The sequence below is a fragment of the Notechis scutatus genome, chromosome 5 (genome assembly GCF_049901735.1).
Source record: "Notechis scutatus isolate UNSWTSFEM ecotype Mainland chromosome 5, rNotScu1.2, whole genome shotgun sequence".
NCBI classification, from domain to species: domain Eukaryota; kingdom Metazoa; phylum Chordata; class Lepidosauria; order Squamata; family Elapidae; genus Notechis; species Notechis scutatus.
Window position 1 is genome coordinate 90,989,531 of NC_142013.1, and position 23,058 is coordinate 91,012,588.

The 23,058-nt window shown below is 40.3% G+C and overlaps 1 protein-coding gene across 8 annotated transcripts in view; it reads right to left on the bottom strand.

Moving 5' to 3' along the window:
- DOCK9 (dedicator of cytokinesis 9) overlaps window positions 1–21,580 on the bottom strand; it is a 112,627-nt gene extending 91,047 nt beyond the window's left edge. For 6 of the 8 annotated variants that reach the window (XM_026668925.2, XM_026668923.2, XM_087967306.1 and 3 more), the window contains exon 1: window positions 21,267–21,580. In XM_026668925.2, coding sequence (XP_026524710.1) covers window positions 21,267–21,416 — 150 coding nt within the window. In that variant the 5' untranslated portion in view covers window positions 21,417–21,580. Of the gene's footprint in view, window positions 1–20,379; window positions 20,667–21,266 lie in introns of those variants that run through there. The other 2 variants (XM_087967307.1, XM_087967305.1) reach the window with 1 other exon arrangement.
- Window positions 21,581–23,058: the final 1,478 nt, after the last annotated feature.

Sequence of the window (23,058 nt, forward strand, 5' to 3'; positions counted from 1 at the left end):
TTTCAACTACACTTTTAGGTAGGGTCTTAAAGAGTTGTTTTATTTTTTTAGGGGGTGCCTTTGAATAATCTGTGCTTCTTGCCTTACTTCTTACTTTATTCTTCGGCAAGTCCGCAATATTTTCTAGACAACTTTTTGACAATGATTTGCCAATACCTTCTTCCTAGAGCTGAGAGGGAGTCACTGGCCCAAGGTCACTCAGGGTGTGGGTCAGGGTATGGTACTACCCCATTCAGAGCTGATGTGTAATTTGAGGATCATCCTAGGCTCATGACTCCTGCTTGATGAGTTAGGTCAGAGCTGTGCTAGAAATCTTTGGACTATTCATTTTGTATGCCAAATTGTGCCTTCTCCTTAACCAGGAGATCTTGCTCATGGTCATTAATACCTTGGTCATTCCCATTTAAATTTACTGTTATTATGTATGGGGCTGCCCTTGATGACCCCCTAGAAGTTACAACTGGTCTAAAATGCAGTGGAGGGTACCATGTTGGATGTCCATTTAACACCCCCGTTGTGTGAGCTGCACTGGCTCCCAGTCTTCTTCAAGATGCAATTCAAGGTGTAGGTTATCATCTTTAAATTCCTACATAGCATGGGATCAGGTTAATTGTGGGACCATTCTCCATGAATCTTTCTGCACAAAGGTTGGACACATTCCTTCCCTGAAACATTGTGATCTTGTGGGTAAGTTGAACTGAGAGAGAGGGCAAGGAGGCTAGTCCCCAGTCAACTTTTATGGCAAAGGCATGACTAGAACTCTGTCTCCTGATACCTTAACTACTAGACCAAAATGGCATCATGCCATATTTATAGTATATACAAATGATACTTTTTCAAAATTTAAGGTAATTGGCTATAAAGTTTGTAACCAGGATACCCCAAAATCAATTCACTACCTTCCTCAAATGCTTTGTCATACAGGTGGTCCTTGCTGAATGACCAAAGTTACAACAGCCACGGAACAAGTGCTTTAATGGCCCATAAAGTGCCCATGGTTGTGCCCGTTCCCTGTGGTTACATGACAACATGCCAAGTCAGCTTTACAACCAACCCACTGAAGCATCCCATGGTCACATGACTGTGATTCATGGGGGGGTGGAGTTTGCTGGTTTTTGGCCAAAAAAACCCACCAAAAAACACCCAATGGGTTTGTTTAACAACTGTGGCATTTGCCTAATGACTGCCACAATAAAGGCCATAAATTACTTCCTGTCCAGAGGTGGTATTCAGCAGGTTCTGACCAGTTCTGCAGAACCGGCAGCCGAAATTTTGAGTCATTCGGAGAACCAGCAAACACCACCTCTGACTGGTCCCGCCCCGCCCCCATCTATTCTCTGCCTCCCGAGTCCCAGCTGATCAGCTGGGTCTTCTTTTGTTGCTCTGCACAGGAGAACAGAGGTGGAAAGCAGGTTAGTGGGGTGGGGAGGGAATGGGGATTTTGCAGTAATCTTCCCCCAGGAGTGGGGAGGGAATGGGGATTTTGCAGTATCTTTCCCCTGCCATGCCCACCAAGCCATGCCACACCCACAGAACTGGTAGTAAAAAAATTTGAATCCCACCACTGTTCCTGTCACATGGGTGTCTAGACTTACAACTGCAATGGCTTATGACTCTAATTCTGGCCTCAATTATGGTCATGATTCAAGGGCTGCTAGCAAATTGCAGCATAAGAAAAGTTAGTGAAATGGTAGCATGGATGCACCAAGATTATAACAGTTCTTACCCAAGTGGTAGGTGGCTTTTCTGTTAGAAGAGTATCAATATTGTTTCACTTGAAATGGTTTAACAGATAGTTTACATTCTGTATTTTAAAAAAAAGTTTACTCTGTACTTAACATAATTATCTTGTTTTTAAAAATTATATATCTTCGTAAAAATGACTTTGGTCAGAAAGGCAGTTGATAATCATCTTAATAAATATTATAATATCTATTCAAAGACTTATTTTACATTCATTGATATATTAATACTGTGCATCTTTTCTCAAAAATATGGTTCATATAAAGTAAAACAAAGTAAAGAAAATATTGGGAGAATTTAAAAATAATTCATAATAAAGATTTTGTCTAATTAATTTTCCTCTAGGTTAACATGTATTTTTTTCAAATCAGGCTTAATAAAATAGCATAATCAGTACTGTGCTATATTCATTATTAATGTTGGAAGACATTAAAATGCATACTTGTTATGCACGTGGATTTTCTGCATTAATAAATGCTACATTACCACTCCCTCAAATGCTAATAAAATACGCCTAATGCTGAGATACATCATATTGCTAAGTATGCACTATTTAACAATTGCCTTATGCTATATATGCACTTCATTATAACAATAAAAACATACTTGAAAAGTTCTTCCTTCTAAATGCTTTGCTTATCTTTATAAGAATCACTTCACCTTTATAGTAAGAATACCTTGTTTTACTGTATTCTTCTATCTTCTACTACAATTATAATATCTGCTTTTCCTGACACATGCTTTGGACATTCATAAAACAACAATGAGAATGCTAAAAATAGTACTGCATAGACATACTGAGAAAAAATATCAATATTTTACTAAAATATTGCTCACAAATGGTATCAACAGCATTTTAGCATGTCGTACTATTATTAAAATAATAATAAAGCTTCAACAGCAACAGAATCAGAATGGATGGAGAATTTCAAAAGCATCAGATACAGAATATATAAAATAAATTTAAAATATCTTAATGAAGCACATCAACATTTACCAAAAATGAATGGATCAGTAGTATCCCAGAATCTTCTTTTGTTAAGCTATTTGCTGTATATTCCAGAGCTTTATTTTCTCTTTGATGTTTGCAAATATATGAACAGTTTCTCTCAATAACTGTACGAATACCTTTAAACAAAACAACACTAGTTGTGCAACCCATTACAATTTCTCTGCAGCCTGCTTTTCCAGCTAATGTTTCCAGAATATATTCCTTTAATTCACAAGCATGGTTTTCTTCAGCCACTCCAGCAGTATATATCTATTAAGATTTAATAGCACTTATATTCTAAGCTTATGTAGAAGAATGCCAAAAAATCTTTTGAAGATATCAGCAAGAGCCACACCTCATAATGCAGCCATGCCTCCAACAGAATCCTTCCTAAAATGCTCGAAAAACAAATAGATTAAAAAAAAATGCAGCACTCCTAACTAAGCTGTCTTGATTTCCATTTGCCAATGTTGACAAATTTTCCGAAGCCAAAAGAGAAAAAGGAAAAGGAAAAAAAGCACCCTGCTGCAGCTTCTAGTGCCAGGCACAAAGAATTCTCTCATCTCTGGAGGCAAAGCATTCTCCCAGAATGCTTAGCTTAGAATTTGCACCAGCAGACAATTTTTTTTTGTCAACCTAAATATTGAGGTGCTGGATTTGGAGTGGGTGGGGGTGTTAAGATTCCTGCTGAAAGAACATTTGACCTTGTACAAAAAGAGATGCAGAAGATATGCCCATCTGTTGCTGCTATAGGAACTATTCGATACGTGCAGCAGTGGAAGCTTATTTTAAATATCCAGATATACATGTACTGTAAATAGTAAACCACTAGAGAGCAGACAACAGAGCATTTTTTAAAAAAAAATTCTAAATGAATTCAGTGTAAGCAGCATTGCAGTTACTGGAATATGAAAGAATATAGGTTATTTTTTTCATTCATACATTTCCAAATAAAGAAAACTGTAAGAGTCTATAAGTGCTAACTGAGAAGCAATTTCTACAGAGTTTAAGGAAGCTTAATTACTGTTTACAGAGACAATTCTATACCTGTGAACCCAGGAATAACCCTACAGACCCACCATTTCTAGGTGGATCTGTAGAGGATTCCTTTCATTTTCAAATCACACTTCAGTATGTGAAGACCTTGTTTGCTGAATAGGTCACAATATCTGGGTTTTCATCTAACACTACCCATATACCAAAAATACATAAACCACAGTAGCTGGACACAATACCTGAAGTTAAAACCAAGCCAACCACATTTTCTCTTTGTATAACATCTCAATCTAAAAATATAGCTAAGCATGTCACAGATTATATAGCAGAAAAATACACATTTGAGGTCACGATATGAGCTTGATGGTTTTTAATTCTTAGAGAATGAGTTATTTTCAAAATAACAAATCATCTTTTATAGTAATCTATTTTCACTATTCAATTTCCAGATCTGATTCTAACAAATTTTTCATTAATGACTCAAATGAATGTTTGCATTAAGCACTCACTGCTCTAATGTAATTGTGTAATAAATTTTAATTTTAATTTAAGTTTTACTTCTTGACCTATGCAATTTATGCCTAATGCACAGATTATAGCCCAAATTTAATGAAAATTACAGAATTATTGTATTAGAAGTAACAATAAGTTACATCTTCAAGTTATAATCTTTGTGACCATAAACATTCTGACTTATTCTGTTATTTTACTGTAGTCATAATCAATCCAGTGTTTCTAGTTTTGACTATTTTGTTCTAATCAAATTGTTGGATTGATTGTGTAATGCTTTGTTGGCCAATGACCAAATTAAAATTTTGATTTAATTTGATTTGCTAATACAAGCTTATTAGAAACGTCTAGCCAGTGTGTTAATTCTGATACAGTGGAGATTACAACTTAGTTTGGCGTCAGAGCTTGGTTGCAGTCCTAAAGTCCACTTCGGAATGGACATATAATTTCTCCATCCAGTCCATCACTACTTCAGCAGTACACAGCCAGAACAACCTTCATACTGCTACCTGATTGTTGAACTTGCTTAAAATTCAGTACTAAGAGTACGCATTTATGTAAATCAAATCTATTTGAAATTAAAATCTGCTATGTCCTACTTGGGGGCATGGTGACCAGAGTTTTATTTTTAAGACTTTGAATTTAATTTAACTAATACATGTATTTTTCTTAATCAGCTAAGAAAAATCAATGCTGCTAAGAAAAATCAGGAAACAGCATTCTTTCTTTAAAAATGTGTACTGCATTTCTCCATCAAAAGGATGATAATAATAATAATAATAATAATAATAATAATAATAATAATAATAATAATAATAATAAACAACCAGAAAACAGTAAAAATAAAATAAAAATTCAGCAAATAAGACTAGAACAGGGTAACATAAAGCGCCTCAATCAGTAGTGAGGGGAAATGATTAATCAGTATAAACATTTATAGGCTTTTAAAGATGGCCTGCTACTTCAAAAATATATTTTACAGAAAGCATTTTGAAGGAGGGAGGTGTTATTCATTGTATCTCATAAAATGTCTCCAATTAACCTTTTTCTTTTTTCTTTTCTTTTTCTTTGAAAGCAATAATATGCCTTTTTACTTTAGCTAAAGTCATAAGGAACGTCGCTTAGGAGATTTTAACAGTTGCAATGGCATTCAAAATATATACATTCCATTGCCCATTACTGGCAAAAATAACATCGCAAAACAGCCCAAATTATCTACCACCCCACCCTTCAAACAAGTGTTATAGCAGAAATAAATATTTTCTAAAGAGTTCTTTTATAGCAATAACACTTAAAATTGTATACTGCTTCATAATGCTTTACAGCACTTTCTAAGTGGTTTACACACTCAACATATTGCCCCCAACAATCTGGAACCTCATTTGACTGATCTCGGAGGGATGGAAAGATGAGTCAACCTGGAGCCTGTCAAGATCGAACTCCTGGCAGTGGGCAAAGTCAGCCTGTAATACTGTATACTAACTACTGTACCACCACAGCTCTTTCATAAAAAGGTTGTTAACAGATATTTTCAAATATCAATTCTTCTGCTTAATATTAATATTTTGAGAAAGGAACAGACAAATCCTGACATATAGCAAATAGTGTATGTAAGAATATTAATATAAATACATAATACTACTACAAAAGTTAAAAACTCCAAAATGTCTTAAATGAAAACTAAAACTAAAAATTCTCATTTTAACCAATGGGAGGAAGGATACACAACAGCTTGAGGGAGCAAATCTATAGGAAGATGATAGTAAATAACATGTATTAAAAACCTCTCTGAATTGCATGTGACATGATAATATTGCTTTATCAGTTGGTTATGTGTGGAAACTAAAAAGTCAATATTACTTTCTATATTCAACCATTTATATTGCACATTATAGAGTGAACACATAGCATTAAAATTGCTTGTCCATAAGACCATAAAAGGCATTCTAATGGATACCTTTTTTAAAAAAACACACTTTAGATGTTATTACTGTTCAACAGTATCTTCAGTAAGAAACTACAGTATATGAGTTTCAATAAGAAACTATATTTTTTATAAATGTTTACATTTTTATAAACATGTTTATAAAAATATATTAAAGGGTATGCAAATTTTTCACTTTAACTATCTTTAAAATTTAAATCTTGAATCTTTTAGTTGTATGAAACTATGAAATAGTACTCCATCTAGTGGTTAGAGTTTATGCATAGATTTAATTGTATATAGTTCACTTTTGTATGTTTTCTTGAAACTTAGAAATTCATGTATCAATCAACTTTCTTCTGAGGCTGGGGTAAAAGACAAAGATCTACTTTCCTTCACTAGATACTAACCAATATGGAAGGCGCAATACTAGGAAACAGAAATTAGATTATGGAGGAAAGTGATATTCAAGTAATTGATTGTAAGTACAGTTGAACACATATCTTGGATTGAAAAAAAGCATATTTTAATGAATGGAGAAATAGGAATAAGAGAACCTAATGGAAAAGGGAGCTCAAAATGAATGAACACTCTTTTAAAAAAGGAATAATAAATGTACAAAATGGGAGATGGTTTTAGGTTTTTTTATGTATTGTCTGTTTATGTTTGTCTTAAAATAAAATAAAAATATTAAAAAAGGAATAATAAAAACACAATTTCAAATCATTCCCACATGGGAAAAAAATATAGCGAAAGTACCAATGTGACCATCCAGTGTAGAGAGGCGAAAAGGCTAGATATAAAGAAAGAGATCTAGATTCTCAAGAAGGAGTACTGTACACACCAAGTAGTCCAGAACTTTAAAGAAGGTATCAAGAATTGTAAGATTTCAGAGGAATGGAGATTGCAAAGAAAAAAAAATTTGGAAGCTTCTTAAATCAGTTCAAATAGAAAAGAAAAGAATCAGTGTACTTGGTACTCAATGAAGACATTAAAATACCATCAACTCCTGTCAGTGTTCAACAAAAAAAAAGTACAGGTAGTCCTCGCTTAGCAAACACTCGTTTAGTAAATGTTCAAAATTATGACAGTTCTGAGCAAGATTTACAACTGCCACAAGTTGCAGCCGTTACTGCTTTCCCGCAATCACATGATCCTATTTTGTGTGCAGCTTCCCACGGTCACATGATCACCATTTGCAACCTTCACTGGCAGCTTCCATCAAGCAAAATCAATGGGAAAACTGGTAAGAAGTCACAAATTGCAATTCACTGAATGATTGCAACCAGAACTACTAGAACTGCCATCGTAAGATAGTGTGGTCGAGTCACTTTGCAATCATGTTGCTTAACACTGGAGTTCATGGTCCCAATTATAACAAATAATTGAGGGCTATGTATATTCTACAGGGAAAGTCTGAAAAAAGGAAAAAGAAGCACAAAAGTAACATGGAACTAACTGAAATAGGATTATAAAGTATCTCTACTCTGAATGAGTTTAAGTCCTCCAAACAGAATGAACTGCATGCTATGGCTCCAAAGAAACTAATTGATGCTTGTCATTTTATATAGTAACTTTGAAATATCTGAGATAATGCAAATGTTGTTTCCAACTCTAAAAAACAGAGGGCAGATATGGAGAATTAAACTAATATCGTACCGCCATTTGGGAAAGTTGTAAAACAGATGACATAGAGAGCTATTTGTAGACAAACTAAAAACAATGTAATATTTACCAGAAATCAGCATGGATTTGTCAAACACAAATCTCCATTAGCTAATCTTATTTTGAATTTTACAAAACACCCATGTCATTCTATTCAGCTAATTAATTGTGGTTGCATGGCATAGCAATTAACTGAATACATAGCTGGTTCAAAAATTAAGTTCAGAATGTGCTTTTTAATGGTTCCTAATTAAACTGGAGCGAGCTAATAAATGGGCTGAGGATAAAGATCAGTCCTGGAGAAAAGGGTACAGAGAATGTTTATCAAATTAGGATATTACATAAAATTGGGTAAGATAGCTAATAGCTATAGAATAGAAATAACATAAAAACCATCATGAGATACTATCTTGATTCGGGAGAAAAGATGTTGACAAATAATTAATTTCCAATAAGAGTCATCGTTGTAATCTGACATCAGAAAAGACAAATGCAGTTTTAGAATGCATCAATAGAATGGGCGTTGGTAGAAGTTACCCTGAACGCCCTTTCTATCTATGCTGCGAGAGAGTCCAGGATGGGTTGACTCCTTCCTATGATGTCATTTAGCTGAGTCTGTACTAAGATATAAAAATCAGCCCCCGGAAGAGACCCCAGCTTTGGCGAAGATACTTGACAGACCGAAAGGTGTCTCTGAAAGCACAAAATGAATACAGAAATATGACTTACCCTCTCCGGACGAATCAAAGGAGGGGCTGGGCTCTCTCGCAGCATAGATAGAAAGGGCGTTCAGGGTAACTTCTACCAACGCCCATTCTCCTCCATGCTGCATCGAGAGCCCAGGATGGGACATACCAAAGCTTGCATGTCCACGGGTGGGTCCTCGTCCGGCTCATCAGACCGACTGTTGAACCACTTGTTGAAGCACCCGTCTGCTGAAGGCTGCAGTTGCCGAGGCAAAGACATCCAGACGGTACTATCTGATGAAAGGAGACGGAGATGTCCACATGGCCATACGACAGATCTCCTCCAAGGGTGCTTGGATCGCCCAGGCAGCCGAAGTGGCCACGTTTCTGGTAGAGTGCGCCATCAAACCTCGAGGAACCGGAAAGGCCGCAGCTTTGTAGGCCTGCTCAATGCAAGATCTGACCCACCTGGTAATAGTAGGAGAAGAGGCCTTGTGCCCCAAGTAAGAAGGGAAAAGGAAACAAAATGGCTTCAGACTTCCTGAAGGAGGAAGTGCGCTTAATGTATATTCTAAGAGCCCTACCTACGTCTAGCGAGTGCCACTGCTGCTCTAAGTCATGGTGTGGGAGTGGGCAGAAGCCAGGCAACATAATGTCCTGGGACCTGTGAAACAGGTGTTAACCCTTGGAATAAATGAGGGGTCCAGACTGAGGACAACCCTATCATCGTGACAGGAACAAAGGTCCTGTCTGATGGAAAGAGCAGCGAGCTCGGAAACCCTCCTGGCTGAAGTGATGGAAATGGGGAACACTACCTTCAGAGTCAGGAAATGGAGAGACAATATTCTAAGGGGTTCAAAAGGGGGCTTCGTAAGGGCATAAAGGACCACATGAAGATCCCAGGAAGGATACCTGTGAACCACCGGAGGGTGCAGGTTGGAAGTCCCTTTCAAAAACCTCCTGACTGAAGGGTGATGGGATAAGGAAGGAAGTGAACCTCATGAAAGAACCGAGGAGAGGGCCTCAACCTGCCTGCGTAAAGGTGTTGGGGGCCAAACCTTTCTCCAGATCATGCTGAAGGAATCTAAGAACCTCTTCCAACTGGGCTAAAGCGGGAGAGAGAGACCCTCCCTAAGGCACCATCGGGAAGAGCCTTCCAAGTGGCATCATAGATGCACCTTGTGGGAGGTTTGCAAGATGCCAGGATAGTGATGATGACCCTTTCAGGAAGATCAGCCACCCCTAGCCGCTGCTGCTCAAGTGCCACATGGTCAGCTTGAGCCACTGGGGCTCCGGGTAGAGCAGAATCTCCTGATGAAGGGAGATTAGATGGGCTGGAATCCTCCAAGGAGAAGCCACTGACAGGTTGACCAGGTCCGCAAACCAGGGCGTCCTTGGCCAATAGGGTGCCAGGAGGAGGAGTTCCGCTCGTTCCTCCAACATCTTCCGAATTACTGCCGGAATGATGGGAGCAGGGGAAAGGCATAGAGGAGACTTTTGGAGCATCTGCACCGAAGGGCATTGGTCCCCTCCGCTCCCTGGCAAGGAAACCTGGTGAAGAATCTGGTGACCTGGGTGTTTTCAGGAGTGGAGAAGATCCACATCCGGCGTTCCAAATCTGAGGGAAAGGTCCCTGAATAGAGAAGGAGGAATAGACCATTCTGCCTGGTTGACTAGGCTCCTGCTGAGCCAGTCAGCCTGAGAGTTGTTGATCCCGGAGAAGTGGCCCACCGAGATCGACAACAGGTGTTGCTCTGCCCATAACCCCAACCGTAGAGCTTCTCCCATGAGGGCTCTGGACCTCATCCCCCCCACCGGTTGACATGAGCCATGGAGGCCATGTTGTCCATAAGGACTAGAACATGAGAGCCGGTCACTGAGTGCCTGAAATGCTTGAGAGCTAGAAAAATGGCTCTGAGCTCTAGCCAATTTATGGGAAGGGCCTGCTCTGACCTGGACCAAGGTCCTGAGCTATCTGGCCCTGCATATGGGAACCCCAACCCAGGAGGCTGGCATTGGTGGTTATCACTAGATTAACAGGGAACACCACCAATTGAGAGATCTCCGGATTTGTGGTGGGAGTGGGACCTTGATGGATGAGTGGCTGGTTCCTGCTCGTTGGTAGGGAAGCAGGAAACATTAGAGTGGACAGGAGTGGAAAAATCCATGGCTCTGGTGATATGACAGGGTAATTTGCAGATCCCGATGGGCTGCATGGATGAAGGAGGACAGAATCAAAATGTTGTCCAAGTAGCATTGGATCCTCACTGGAACAAAAAGCAGAGATGCCATCAATGCTGCCAGAACCTTCGTGAAGACCCTTGAAGCCGATGAGAGGCCGAAGGGAAGTGCTCGATACTGGTAATGGGTATTCTGATAACAGAAACGGAAAAACTGGCGATGATGAGGCCAAATGGGGATGTAGAGGTAAGCCTCCATGAGATCAGTGGAAGAGAGGAGATCGCCCTCCCAAACGCTCTCTAACATAGAATGCAGAGTCTGCATTTTAAATAGCCTGTATATTACAAATTGGTTGAGAAATTTTAGATCCAGGATAGTTCGCTACCCCCCCCCTGAGGCTTTGGGAACAATGAAAGGTGAGAATAAAGCCCACGTCCCCATTGAGAGGGGGGAACAGGTTTGAATAGCTCGGATTTCAAAAAGGAGTTGAATGGCCTGATTCATGAGGTCTTGCCTTGAAATGAGCCAAGAGACAGGACAGATAAAAAAAATTGGGGGGGGGGGTACATTAGGAAGTCCAATTGTAATCCTGACCTAATAGTGCTGAGCACGCAGGCATCCGCCGTTGACTCCTCCCATTTGGAGGCAAAGAAGGCTAGGCGACCTCCAATGGGTTGGGAGAACGAGGGATTACTTAGAGCAGGGGTGGGCAACTATGGCCCTTTTATGAATTATGGACTTCAACTCCCAGAATTCCTGAGCAAGCCATGCTAGCTCAGGAATTTTGGGAGTTGAAGTCCACAAGTCATAAAGGGGCCATAGTTGCCCACCTCTGACTTAGAGCGATGGCAGGAACTACTCCCGCCCTCCCAAAAGGGCTGTTTACCAGTATAAGGAGCTGGGCGATAGTCAGCTCTCTTCCCAAAGGAAGAGAGAATTTTACGTTTATCTCTGGTTTCAATGAGATAAGGTTCCAGAGCATCGCCAAAAAGCTTATCGCCCGCGAATGGAACTGAAACGAGCTTCCATTTACAGTGTGACTCCGCCTGCCAATTTCTGAGCCATAACAGTCTTCTTGCTGCTACTGAAGATGCCATGGCCCTAGATGCAAATTTGGCCGAATTGAGAGTGGCATCTGCAGTGAATTCCGCCGCTGCGATAATCTAATTAAGGCCTTGGTGAGACCGAAGGTCAGATGTAGGCAATCTAATCTGGAGTTGGTGCAGCTACCGTATGGATGCCCACGTGAGAGTGCCAGAAAATGGGAACGAGGCCAGATCCGGAATGTCAACAGAAGGCACTGCCAAGGAGTTGTCCAGGGCTGTGCTGATGTTGTAGAAATGCTTATCCAGAGAAGATGGGCGAGGACCTGCCGAAGGGGAAGCGCACTGTTCCTTGACCATGTCCAGGAACAAAGTGGGAGAAGACAAAACCTTTGCATGCACTACAGGCTCGGAGAAGAATGAGTCTCCCTGGCTAGAGGGAATTCCTTGTGGCTCGGGAGCCACTTCCTCTGGCGACAGCTTGGCAGTGACCAAGGCCATGCTGAGTAATGGCCTGAAGAGAGAAGGATTGAAGACCAATGCAAAGGATGTCTGCTCTGGGAGAGAGTCCTCTTCTTCTGAAAGATTTTGGTCAAAGGTCTCGCCCTCTTCACGTTCTGAATGAGAGGAGTCACTGTGTTCAGATGGTGAAGCCCTTCCCTCCTCATCAACCTCCTCCCATTCCGGTAGAGAAGAATGGACCCTGAGGTCCTGGGGCCTGTGTAAATCAGGGTGATGAGGCAACTTATAGATTGAGAAGGGAGAAGGGCCTGAACCCTTTCCGAGGTCAAAGGATTTGCTTGAAGCCTTGCACCAATCCCTGCCTAATGGCCAAAGAGACAACATCTTGGATATCCCCTGGTCTATGCTCAAAGGTAGGGGCAGAAGGCCGTAGGCCCGCTGCTGAGGGAGTGAGGGTGGCTTCAGGCCTAGATTGAGAAGAGGTTCGAGGCCTGGAGGGAGGGGGAGGAGCATAGGGCCCAGAAGCCTGTTGGAAATAAGGCCCAGATCTGCTTAGATCCTGAAGATCATTGTACTGCAAAAGCCTCAGGAGACAGGCTCTTAGATTACTTCTCCTCCCCTGGGAGGGCTTGGCTGAGGCCCACAGGTATCACATGAAACATGCTGTAGTTGCACTCCCTTCTGTTGAATAGTTCTGTTGAACTGCCTCTCTACGGCTGCATGTCTGCGCTTTTCTGCCCTCAACTCAGCCTGAGTTGCCTTCTTAGAGACTAGAGCCTTAGCTCTGATTTTAGCAGCCACCTCCCTCTGGACTGATTGGGTGCTTTGCCTACAACTTTTTTTCTTATTGGCATAAGAGACTGTTCCACTGGGGGGGGTGGGACTCTGCCTGACCCTTATCTTGCTCCATTTGAAGAATAAAGGCTCTTACGATGGAAAGAAACTGTTTGTAATTTTTTTGTATTAAGCCCCTTAGGGTATAAATTGGCCCCCGGGCTTACAAAATGGCCGCTCACCTCGTGGTGGAAGGCTTCAATCCAAGATGGCCACTGACTATGGGAAACAGGCTCCGAGATCGAAGAATTTCTCCTTAGGCTATAAAGAGCCCTGAGTGAAGTCAGCAAAGGAAAGGGCAGCCTCTGGCCACACGATCAGCTGGCTGACGCTGGTATCGGTTTGCCGATCGCTTTTTACGACCGCTCAAACCGCAGGCTTGGGAGAGGTCTACAGACACTGCCCAACTTGCCTGAACAGCACTCTGGCAACGCTGCTCCCAACACTACAGGAGAGAGAGAGCCCTGCTCTCCTGGAAGAGCAGCTGCCCAGATCCTGGGAGCTGCTGAAGCGAGGAAAAATATACTGAAGATCGTTGGTGAGTGCTATCTACAAAACCTCAGCTGGCTGAAGCTGTTATCGGTTTGCCGATCGCTTTTTTACGACCGCTCAAATCGCAGGCATGGGGGAGGTCTACAGACGCTGCCCAACTTGCCTGAACAGCGCTCTGGCAACGCTGCTCCCAACCTTGCTTGAAATGAGGAAAAAACGGCATTGAAGATCGCTGGTGAGTGTTATCTAACAGAAGCTGTCAGAGACACAGCTATTGACTGAAAGGAGCTGAGTCAAAAGCTGAGGTCTCTTCCGGGGGCTGGCTTTTATATCTTAGTACAGACTCAGCTAAATGACATCATAGGAAGGAGTCAACCCATCCTGGGCTCTCGATGCAGCATGGAGGAGAAGTTTTCAACTTCCATTTTGGTTAAATGCCACTTCAATTATTATGTCCAGTTCTGGATACCTCTCCTTAAGATGGTTTGGAGAAAATTAAGAGTGAGAATATCCAGGAAATTAGAAAGTTAATCCTATGAAAAAAGATTTAAGGAGCTGAGTTTGTCTAGAAAAGATGACTGGATGAAGAAATGAGACTACTCAATTACTTGAAAGGATGTCACAGAGACAAAGTTTTAAGGCCCCTTCATTATTATTTCACAGTGTAGAGCATAGGATAATAGATATGTTCCAACTAAAATCTTGGGGGGGGAAATATTTCCTAGCACCAACAGCAGTTTTTCAACAGAATCAATTACCCACAAATGTAGTAATCTCACCTATATTCATGTAGAAGGTTGACAGACATCTGTCTGATATGAATTACAAGAGCCGTGATGGCACAGTGGTTAGAATGCAATATTGCAGGATAATTCTGCTGTCTGCCAGGAGTTCAATTCTGATCGCCTCAAGGTTGACTCAGCCTTCCATCCTTTCTAAGGTCAATAAAATTAGGATCCAGATTGTTGGGGACAATATGCTGACTCTGTAAACTGCTTAGAGAGGGCTGAAAAACACCATGACGCGGTATATAAGTCTAAGTGCTATTGCTATTAATTTGAACATTTACACAAACAAGTGCTTCAGTAGGTGGCTACACTTAGCTTGTAAGGTGAACAAGGGCAGGCTTGTTAGTATTTGGATGGGATAGCTGGGTTGTAGATGAAAAGTTGAAGAAACATCCAAGAAGACAACAGCAAAGCATTTCTGTCATGGTCCTGGGAACTCATTTCTTTAAGCATAAATTAATTATTGGTCCTTATTACATGAAGCTACAGTCAATGTTACTTACTTATTTAATTAATATCAACCTATTTGTGGCCCCTAACCTGCTTCTGTAAGTTTAGGAACATAATAAACCAAACTGGAAAATGGCTTTATGTTTTATGAAGCAGTAAATATCACTAAAAGACAACTTACCTATTTCTCCATGTTCTCATATAACGTTAAGGGTTTCCTACACTTTTATGTAAGACCTTCCAAGTATTGTAAAAGAAGGAGAATTTGTTTTCTTTTGTTTGTTTGTTTTAACTGTCTAGGACTCTTCACTAGTTTGGTGTAAATTTCGAAGTCAAAACAGATCAAGGCAGTTCAGGATAGTTTGGAAATCATTTGTTGTAAATTTGCTACTTTAATTCCCTTTCTGTGATTCAAAATTCTCCATGACTTATCAAATCATTGTTAATAATTCTATCTTCATTCTGAAAATACTTGGAGAGACTGGTAGAGATTTGTGGCAATGATTTTTTAAAAATTTCAAAGATTATTTTGTTACTTGAAGGAGGCAAGATCTATAACTGCATCTATAACTGTGTGGCTATTATTTCATTTTTCAACAATAAAATATGAAATTTAGGCATTTGTTGAGCAAAATGAAAATATTTGATCGTGAATATTCAAAAATGATTTAATTTCAAAAGTTATAAGTCTTTCTGATTAACTATGTGTTGGCAACATCAAAATATCTTGATACTTTTTATTGGGAAGGCTGTGGCTTATATCAGATTTAATACCATGACTTTGTATCATGGTTACAATGTAGGCCCTTATCCCCATATTTCTAGATCCACTTTCCTTAGCTGATAACACTGTAATTTATTGCCTTTTATACATTTTCCCTTTTTAGACTTAAAATATTTGGATTTCCCTTCATGATGATTTAGGTTTATCAGATTTATTTATTGTTTTGATATATACATGGCTACCCAACTCAAATTCATTACTCTGGGAGGTTAACAGTTAAAAAAAGCACCATAAATCAACATATAATAATACAAGTAGTGCATATATAATTGCATAGTTAAGGCAAAACTTAAAACAACCAGCAACAAATTAACACAACCTCTGCATTGAATCATCCAAATTTCCAAAGTTGGTGATAGCTTAAATTATTTAGAGACAGAAGACATGACAAGCTAAAATTAAGCAACAGAAGACTAGAGTATTAGTTAGCAATGCCCTGATTTCTGAATGAATAAATCTAATATGCTGAAAGTTTTGCTGGCTCCCCATTTGATAAAGGAAAATATGATGGCCAGGAAAAAAAGGGAAAGGGCTACTGTATAGTTATGTCTAGAATAGATGGTTAAAAACTCTGGGTGTGCATAATACCTCTGACACAGCAAACTATAATTATTTGTTTTACTTGCTCAGCAAACCTGCATCATTCACTCTTGTTCGAAAAGTCATCTATGAAGTTTTGAACAAGTATTAAATAGGTTGACTGCTAATGATTTGAGGATGGAGAGAAATTAACTTATTTAACTTTTCCTCTAAAACAAAACAGTCCTTAAACCAATTAGAAAGTTGAAATAACTATAAAATGCCTTTGGATAGGATATGAGGATCAGCTATTATCACACATACCTCTTAAATAACTCATCACATTTAACTTTTACGTTTCTCTTCACAAACCCAACTTTCGCTTCCATATAACAAAGTGGGCAAAAGCACACTCTATACACAGCCATTTTTCCATCTATCAAGATTCATTTCTTGCAAGAAACCACATATTGCCTATTTTTTTTTTACCAGCATTTGAGCTTTACTATATCATAGAGTCTAATAATACATGCTGTAATTTGGTTCCAAGCCAAAAATATTAACATTCTCCCCTCCACACATACACACATTCTATATATTCCTATGTCCTCAATCAGCAAAATCTAATGTTATTATAAACATTGGGTATGTATGTAATCATAAAAATATTAAACAACCAGGGAAATAACACTCATTTTTGTCTTATTCACTGTTGAGCACATTTGCTAGGCATTCAATGTAATCTCACATCAGTTACACCTCAAAATCATACTGCTTGTGTTGCATTCAGGAACTAACCTTCAGATATTCATTAAACATATCCATAACTCAATCCTATTTACTTTATCATATGCTTTCCACAATCAATAAATATATAATAGATTTCTTTCTCAAATTTATACATTTCTCAGAAATTTCCAAAGAACAAAATTCTGACCTGCACATATCTTGCCCAACTCAAAGCTAAACACTTCCAACATTCTGCTTACTGACACCTTCGTAATAAGACTTTTCCCTGGCACAGCAAAAAAGCTAATTTATTTGCTATCTTGATCTTAATGTAATAGAACAATAACAACAATTCTTAAGAATTTATTGGGACAAAATATTAAAAATGCAACCTCTCCTCGTATTGCTTACCCTAAGCCAAGGTAACAAGTCTTCTATCATAATGTACAGATCTAAACATATGATAAGCAGTCGTTCCATAATCAAAAACAGCCATATTTTAATATGTTTTCAGTTATAGCTACAGTCTTACCATTTTACAACATTTGTATATGTTTTATGACTTCATTATTTTTCTCATGGATGCTAACATTTCTAGCATTGTCTTCAAACCTGCTCTTCAATTCCACTAACATTTCTATGCAAATCCTGTATATATTCCTTCTGGCAACTTCTGACTTCATTTTCATCTCAGATAATTTGATACAGTAATGCTGCTGGAGGCTCCATATTTTTTTCTCATTTCCAAAACAAACTTTTATAGAACTTGTTGCATATTCCATCTACGTCTTTTTCATTCTTTCTTGACTACATCCTCTACAACTATCTTCCATCTCTACATTCTAGATTTGTGCATCAATTATACTTTTATATGCATTTTTTAATTCACAGTCTCTTTCATTTGGTCATTCCACCAAGCATTATTTTTCATATTCCTCTTTATCATTACTCCATATACTTTTATGTGGTACTCTGAAACACAATTCTGTTCACTAAAAGAAGGCAGTTGTATGCCTTCTTTCCTTCTGATAACTTTCCATTTTTTTCAGTTAGGAAACTAATCTATCTTATAATAAATTTTCATAACAAAAATGCTATTTTCCTACATACCTATTTCTTTGTCAAGATCTACTCTTGATACCATAATCTACCTTCAGAATCATGAATCATTGCTCTACCACTATTTCTCTTAGTCATGGTTTTCTATTCATTTCTTTTCTACATGTAAGCATCAATGGAATTATCTTAAATCATGTATTCAGAATATTTTTCTAAAGATTCATCAAACACTGACAAATTCATATTCATCCTTGCATTGCCAAACCACTTAATTGCTTTTTGTAACTCTCTCTGCTCATTCCTATTTATTCATGTTACTTAGCAAAGTAAGTTTCCCCAGATCACTCTTATACAGAATGTTATAGTTTTCGCCAAAATTCATTCTTCTAGTATGACAAATGGCAAGCAACTGTCACCAACCATTCCTACTTTCATATACACCCTTAAGAACAGAGATCAGTAATTCATTCATGGTTAAACCTATGTTTTCACTTTCCTGAATATATTCATCAACCTCATAAGATCAGACCATCTCCATTTAGCTCTGTTATACCCTTTTAGTTTCTCTAAGTTTCATAGAAATACCTTTTTCCTTCCTGTTCTAAGCATACTCACATTCTATAAGAGACAATGTAACTATGTGAGTCCCATCAAGTGGAAATACACGCAACAACATATAGACATATAGCCAAGATATAGTTTAGCAAACAATGCTAAACTTTATCAATGTAATAGAAAGATACAACCAAATCATTACTGACTAGGTTACTCTCAACCTACAAAGGTTGAAATCAATATGACCAATCCTACCAGCAAGATCCATAAGAGATCTAATCCTAAATTTTTTTGAAGGGACCAGGGCTGCATAATTTGAACTTTTTACCAAGGCAGGAGCCAATATAAAATAACGTGCAACTTGCAATCACCAAAAACACAATCATGTAATATAGCTGTCCTTAAGTACTCTTAATAAAATTATTCCAAGCCTGCAGTCTTGATTAGAAAATTCATTAAACTATATTTAATATATCTGCAGCAATGCTTATCAAACCTGAAGTACCTAATGAGCTGAAAACTATTTGATTTATAACCTATTGACTTAAAATTATGAACCGTCAAGTCAGTGTCTTGACAGTGTCTTATTGAGTACATAATGCTTCCTTCTATTTGTCCCCACATCAAATGAGGTGGGTTGGGATGAGAGATAGAGACACTCTCATTTTCTACAAAGTCACCAAGCTACCTTCCATGTCTAAAGAAAGACTAGAATTAATAGTCTCTGAAATTCAAAGAAATTAAATGTCTATTTTTAATGGTTAGAACTATATCAAGTATTCGTGGTTTCACCATTCACCATAAGGGAGTAAGATTCTTTATCCTGGGACATGTATATTCACCTTCATTCGTAAGGTTCTTTAATATCACCATCAAATTTTGTGATTTATCCAATCATGAATAGCTTCTACTGTATTATACGTTTCTATGTGTGCCTTTGACTTCTGGCAAGTACCTGGAGAAGTCCCTGCAGTTTTCTTGGCAAGATTTTGGAAGTGGTATGCCACTGCCTGCTTTCCAGAACTGAGGAAGAGTGACTGGCCCAATCTAGTTGGCTTTGTGCCGAAGGCAGGACAAGAACTCAGTCTCCTTTTACTACCCTAGATACAGATTTATCCTTAACTTATCTGGGTGAAAATGAGCAAGCAGCTCTTTGAATATCATCATACTGTAGGAGAAAGAGCTGGAGACAATCAAAGCTGTCAGAGTGGTACTTTATTCCTTGTATGTCAAAGATCTATAACCTACAGTCTACTTACAATAGATGCTCATTCCCACAGAAAAAGAAAAGTGGTAAGTGCACAGAGTAAAATGCTAACTTGGTTTAAATAGTTTGATTTAAACTGTCATGTTAATCCATCAAGATTTCACCCTCACATTTGTCATGATTCTATCAACCTCTTTCTTTTGGTCCTACCAACTTTTTAAGACAAACCCTCTAAAACTTCTAACCTTGTTACAAAAAGTCCATGAAACATTTCCGTTGGTAACAAAATAAAAACAAAACAGGGAAGACTGTTTAAAAAAAATAGTGTTAAAGAGAAATACAGTACTAGGTTGTATATCCCCTCTTTTTCATCTTGTCATCTTTCCTACTATCTTCTCCTACTGCTTTCTTATGATTTATCAGTTGTTGTTTGTAACTTATGATTAATGATTGTAACTATGATTATGACCTATGGCCTATTACTTGCTGTTTATATGTACACTGTGAGCTTATGAACTGGAGACAAATTCCTTGCGTGTCCTATCACACTTCACCAACAAACTATTCTTATTCTTATTCTATTCTCTATTCTATTCTATCCTATCCTATCCCATTTCTTTCTATTCCTATTCCAACCCTATCCTATCCTATTCTGAGCATGGAAGCTTAAAACTTTTAACTAAAAAGATGTAGTGCTTTATTATTATTATTATTATTATTATTTTCCAAAGCCACTGCTGAAGGTGTTTCACGACAGCTACCTTTTTTATTCCACCCTTCAACTCCTGGAATCCTCTCCTTCCCAAGTTTTCCAACCACTCATTCATTCATAGGTATCGCGGGAAGGAAACGAAGGCGGGTCTCCTTTGTGAATGGACGGAAGTTTTCACAGAAAAGGGAAAACCCGAACGTCTGGAGCCAGCTGCTGCAGATGGGAAGGGATCAACACCCCACCACCACCTCCCCTCCTTCCCGTTCCTGTGTATTCAGTGCTTCGAAGCAGGGAACGGGAAACAGGTCTCCGCTGAACTGGAGAGGGGAAAGAACCAAAGGTGGGGAAAGCCGAGCCGGAAGCGGGCGGTGCTAGATCATCCCCGCGAGCGGAGGGGTTTTGGTTTTCTTTTCTTTTCTTTTCTTCCCCCGCTCCCCGAATCAACCTCGGGAATTCCGGCCCGGCGACTCGGTTCGGAAAGGGATCTTGCCATTCATCGGGACGGGGAGAAGCAGCGGGATCCAAACTTGGTCCATGCCTTCCCTTCCTTCTTTCGCACCTTTCGCAGAGCGGGGCTCAGACACGCTTCTCTCCCCCCACCCACCCCGGACGAGGAAAACGCGGGGAGACACGTCTGAAGGCACCGACGGGCTGATGATACGGGCGAACCCGCGCCTGCTTTCAGACAGACAGGAGGGCGGGCGGGCAGGCTGGCCGGTGTGTGTGTGTGTGTGTGGCCACCAACCTCCAAACGGGACAGGACTGGAGGGAACAACTCGGAGGTGGCTGCTGTCTCTCCCCCCCCCACACACACACACACGCACCCCGTCCAAGGGAGGAAGGGGCGCCGAGGGTGGAGGAGGGTCTCTGAACCCACCCGCCCGGCTCGAGGGAACCTTCCCGGGGTCCGCCGCCCGCCCTTTCGCCGCCACTCACCACGAAAACCGAACTCCGCACCACTTCGGAGACGCTTTGCCGCAACTCGGCGGCCGTGCCCGGCTTGCTGAGCGCCCGCGTGAACTTCCGAGTCTCCGAGGAGGAGAAGGAGGAGGAGGAGGCGGCGGACTGAAGAGACGTCGTCGCCATCCTTCCCGCCTCGGTCCTTCCTCCCTTCCGGAGACCGAGCCCGGCCCGGCCACCTCTCAGGGCGCTGCTTCGCCGGCGCTGGGGCGCCCCATCCCCCTCCCCTCCTCAGTAGTCCCTCGTCAAGCGCAGCCGTCCGGTCCGCCCGCCGGTGCCTCTCGTGTCGCAATTGGCTCGGCGCCGGCTGGCCTCGCGCCGCCGCTCCTGTCAGGTAGCCCCTCCCTTTCGCGAGGCACCGCCCGCCGCCGCCGCCGCCGCCGCTGCTGCTCCCCTGGCTCCAAACACTGGCACGCTCGGGAGGCAGCGATCCCTCGGAGAGCTGATTGGCGCAAGCGGAATGGAGGAGGCGTGGCCCTGCTCTTCCCAGTAAGATGTGGTGTCGCTTTAAATAAAAGTGCGCGGTGTCCGCCTAAACCCATTTCCTTACACGGCCTCTGATTGGGCAATACGATTACCTGTGCGGTTGCCCCATTACTCCCCATCCATGGAGTAGTCCCCGCCCCCTGCTAAAGACTTGGGGCGTGGCCAGCGAAGAGCGGAAATTCCATTCCCTCCCAAGCAATGACCTCGTCCCCCCAGTTAGACTTTTCGTGATCTGGTCATTTAGGAAAGGAGAGCAGCGCGGAAGGGTCCTTTTCAAACAACCGCATCATTCTGGGATTTGTTTTCCTGCCTCTTAGTGCAGACATCGAAAATCCAAGCGTGACGGCTCCATTCAGCTCACGGAGCTCCAAATAAATAAATTACGCCCATGTGGACGTAACGTAAATGAAAATTGTCTTTCTTTTAATATGGGCAACTATTGAGACAGGCATTCAAATATAGTGGACTTCCAAATCACATAAATACCCCCTTCAATTTTTTTTTAATCAAAAGCGGCATTTTTAAACTAGGCGTTTTAATGCAATACTTGTAGGCGTTTGCAGAAGTTCCATTTTCATCACCTATCACGAAGCGAGTTCTCACAAGCAGTGATCCTTTGACAGCTCTGGTATACATATACTGTTGCTACTACTTTAAAAATTTAATAGAGTCAGGTCATGGCTTTGATCCATAATAATGTACTCTCTACTATTTAAAAAAAAACACCCTAATCTAGCAGAAAGTCAAGTCCAGGTAGTCCTTGATATACAACAGTTCATTTGATGGCCAAAGTTACAACAGCACTGAAAAGAGGGACTTATGACCGTTTTTCACAGTTTTTTATAGAAAAGAATAGAATACAATACAATACAATACAGTACAATACAATACAATACCTTTATTGTCATTGCATTCCATGAATACAATGAAATTTGAAGTTCTGACCTTTGCAGCAACTCCACGATCATGTGGTCAAAAAAATCAGATGCCTGGCAGTTGGTTCATCCTTATGACAGTTGTTGCTGTGCCTCAAGGACATGTGATCTCCTTCTGTGACAAGCAAAGTCAAGGGGGAAGCCAATTTCACTTAACAACCGGGTTAGCAACTTATCAATTACAGTGATTCACTTAACAACCGTGGCAACAAAGGTCGTGAAATAGGGCAAAACCCAATTAACAAATGTCTCACTTAGCAACAGAAATTTTGGGCTCCATTGTGGTCATAAGTTGAAGACTAGCTGTACCTTTCCATGTAATAAAAATACATTTTCCTATTACTCAA